This window comes from Pantherophis guttatus, chromosome 3 (assembly GCF_059756535.1).
Source record: "Pantherophis guttatus breed Tessera chromosome 3, ASM5975653v1, whole genome shotgun sequence".
Taxonomy (NCBI): Eukaryota; Metazoa; Chordata; class Lepidosauria; order Squamata; family Colubridae; genus Pantherophis; species Pantherophis guttatus.
In genome coordinates this window covers 213,720,851-213,723,333 of record NC_142065.1, presented here as the reverse complement: position 1 = coordinate 213,723,333, position 2,483 = coordinate 213,720,851, and the positions used below count along the sequence as shown (strand labels likewise).

Here is a 2,483-nt window from a genome sequence, read left to right as displayed (position 1 = left end):
TTCCCCGCGTTGGGAGGGAGGGAGGGGGAGACGTCATGGGGAGACTCCGAAGCCCATTATCCGCAGCGGCGGTGGCGGATGGGCCCTGTAGTCCGAGGGTTTTGGAGGATTCCTATGAATCACAAGCAGAACTCCAGCCCTTTCTGCCTTTGCTCCGAATTCCTCTTGGGCAGAAGCCAGGCAGAAGTTCAACCGGACGGGTGGGGAGGCCGACCCAAAACCGCAGTTTAAAAAAAAAAATTCCTTCCCAGCTTATCCCACGACCCTGGGATTTCCTCGTGGTCTCCGTTCCCAAGGCTGACCAAACCCCACTGTGCTCACCTGGAGGTGCCTTTTCCTCTGGCTTTCCTAAGCTGACTTTGTATAAATATACAAAAAGTATGAAGGCTATTGCTTAGGACATTGTAAGCCGCCCTGAGTCTCCGGAGAAGGGCGGCATATAAATCAAATAAAAAAATAAATAAAAATAAATAAAAATAAAAAATAATGACTAAATGTGTCTTCCAGGCCAGCTCATGTCCCTCAAGGTTTCACGGACACCCCTGGATTTCTCCGGCCAAAACTCCCCAAGCATCGTTTTGTTCGGGACACTTTTGAGTATCCCACCCAATGTAACCTACCGCCCGGAGGTTTCCTGGTGGTCTCCCATCCAGGGACTATCCAGATCTCCTTGGTGAACTGAGGCGGGTGCCCTGAACCTACCAGGCTCCCAAGCCCCTTTGAGAGGCAGCCCCTCGCCCGTCCAGCGATCCAAGGGGCTCCTGCGCTCCCAGGCAGTCCATCTGACCCTCCCCATCTCTGCTGGGAGAAGGGGTTGCCGTTTCCTTTCAGACGTTGCGGAGGGTTCCAGATCCCGCACCGCCTCTTGCGACTCATTGGACGGGCCTGGCCGAACTTCCGATGGCCGAAAGCTGAAGATGCTCCGCTTTATTTTATTATTTTATTTATGTAATTTATGTAATTTATATGCCGCCCTTCTCCCGAAGGACTCAGGGCGGCTTACAAGAAGGAACAAAAAAATTACATAAACATCAAAGTCAATTTAAAATTAAGTTAAAATTAATTAAAAATTTAATCAAAATTTAGCTCCTCCGTCGACCTTCCTCCATCACCCACTGTCCCACGCTCCCCACTCCGCATCCTGGTCCTTAGCAGCGCCCCTCTGCTTCCTTAGGGACCCCCGCAGGCAGCCTCCCCTCCCACCCCTATTAACTCAGACGCAGGCAAAGCCATATTGAGGGAAAACAGCTTTATTTCCCAGGAAATGTGCAGAACCCGTGTCGTGTGAATGCGACAAACCGAGTCTGTTCCCACCCACCCACCCGCTGCTATGTACAGAACGACCCCCGTCCCATCCTCGCTGCTGCGTGACACCCAGGGGAAACGGCTAAACGGAGGGCTGGGACGGAACCGCTGATCTCTGCTCGTCCGCCCCGTCCGGCTTCTCGCTTCCCGCGGCGGCCTCGGCCCCTCCGTCGGTTTCGCCGACCTCGCTCGGGTTCCTCTCCATGGTGACCGGGATGGTGCGCTCCAGGCGCGGGGCCTGAACGCGGAGATGCCCGTCGGGGTCGAGGGCGCAGGTGAGGGCTTCCAGGTCGGCGTCGGGGGGCAGCAGCAGCTCCTTGCGCACCTGGCGGGACTCGCGGCACAGGCAGCCGTCCTGGCCCGCCGTCTCCTTCTCCTGCTTCCCCAGGACCGTCAGCTTCCTCCCTTCCAGCCTGACCGTCAGTTCCTCCGCCGAGAAGCCCTCCACGTCGAGGGCCAGCTGGTGCCAGCGTTGCCCGCGGAGGAAAAGCGGCTGCGTCCGCCCCTTCGAGCCAAGGCCCGGCTCCTCCAGGGCCAGCAGCGGGCAGGGATCCAGCAGCACCAGGCGCAGCTGGTCCGTCTCGTTTAAATGGCCCGTCAGCTGGCTGAAGAGGCTCGGGGCACCGCCGACGGCCCACCGTCGTGCCTCCCCGTCGGGCTGCCGGCCAATGCTCCACAGCTGCGGCTCCGGCACTACGTGGAGCAGCTGCCTCCGTCCGTAGCCTTGGCTCGCCATCACTCCTCCGCTCGGCAGACCACCGCCAGCACTCACTGCGCAGCCCCGACGGGTGGGCTTTTATCCGGGAAGCCTCCCTCCCCTCCTGGTCGTTTTCGCCCTTCACCCAGCTCTGGGGCTTGGAAAAGATCGGTGGCGTCTTTTGCAAACAGCTCTGGCAGAAGTCCCTGGTAGTTTCGACAGCTGGTGCTCTGACTGTCCTTCTCTGGACTTCAGCTTCCAGAATTCCCCAGCCAACCGTGGCTGGACAGGATGCAAATCACCCAGGACCCCTGCAATTTGTATAGGTTCTCCTGCTTTTTTAAAAAAAAATTTTTTTGATTTATATGCCGCCCTTCTCCGGAGACTCAGGGCGGCTTTCAGTGCGTTATGCAATAGCCTTCATTCTTTTGTATATTTATACAAAGTCAGCTTATTGCCCCCACAAACTGGGTCCTCATTT

At 57.0% G+C, this 2,483-nt stretch overlaps 1 protein-coding gene across 1 annotated transcript; it reads right to left on the bottom strand.

Moving 5' to 3' along the window:
- Window positions 1–1,343: 1,343 nt before the first annotated feature.
- On the bottom strand, window positions 1,344–2,138 carry LOC117666977 (heat shock protein beta-9-like). The gene has a single exon (XM_034420095.3). The coding sequence runs from the start codon at window positions 2,039–2,041 to the stop codon at window positions 1,388–1,390; it is 654 nt and encodes a 217-aa protein (XP_034275986.2). The 5' UTR covers window positions 2,042–2,138; the 3' UTR covers window positions 1,344–1,387.
- Between the last annotated feature and the right edge of the window lie 345 nt (window positions 2,139–2,483).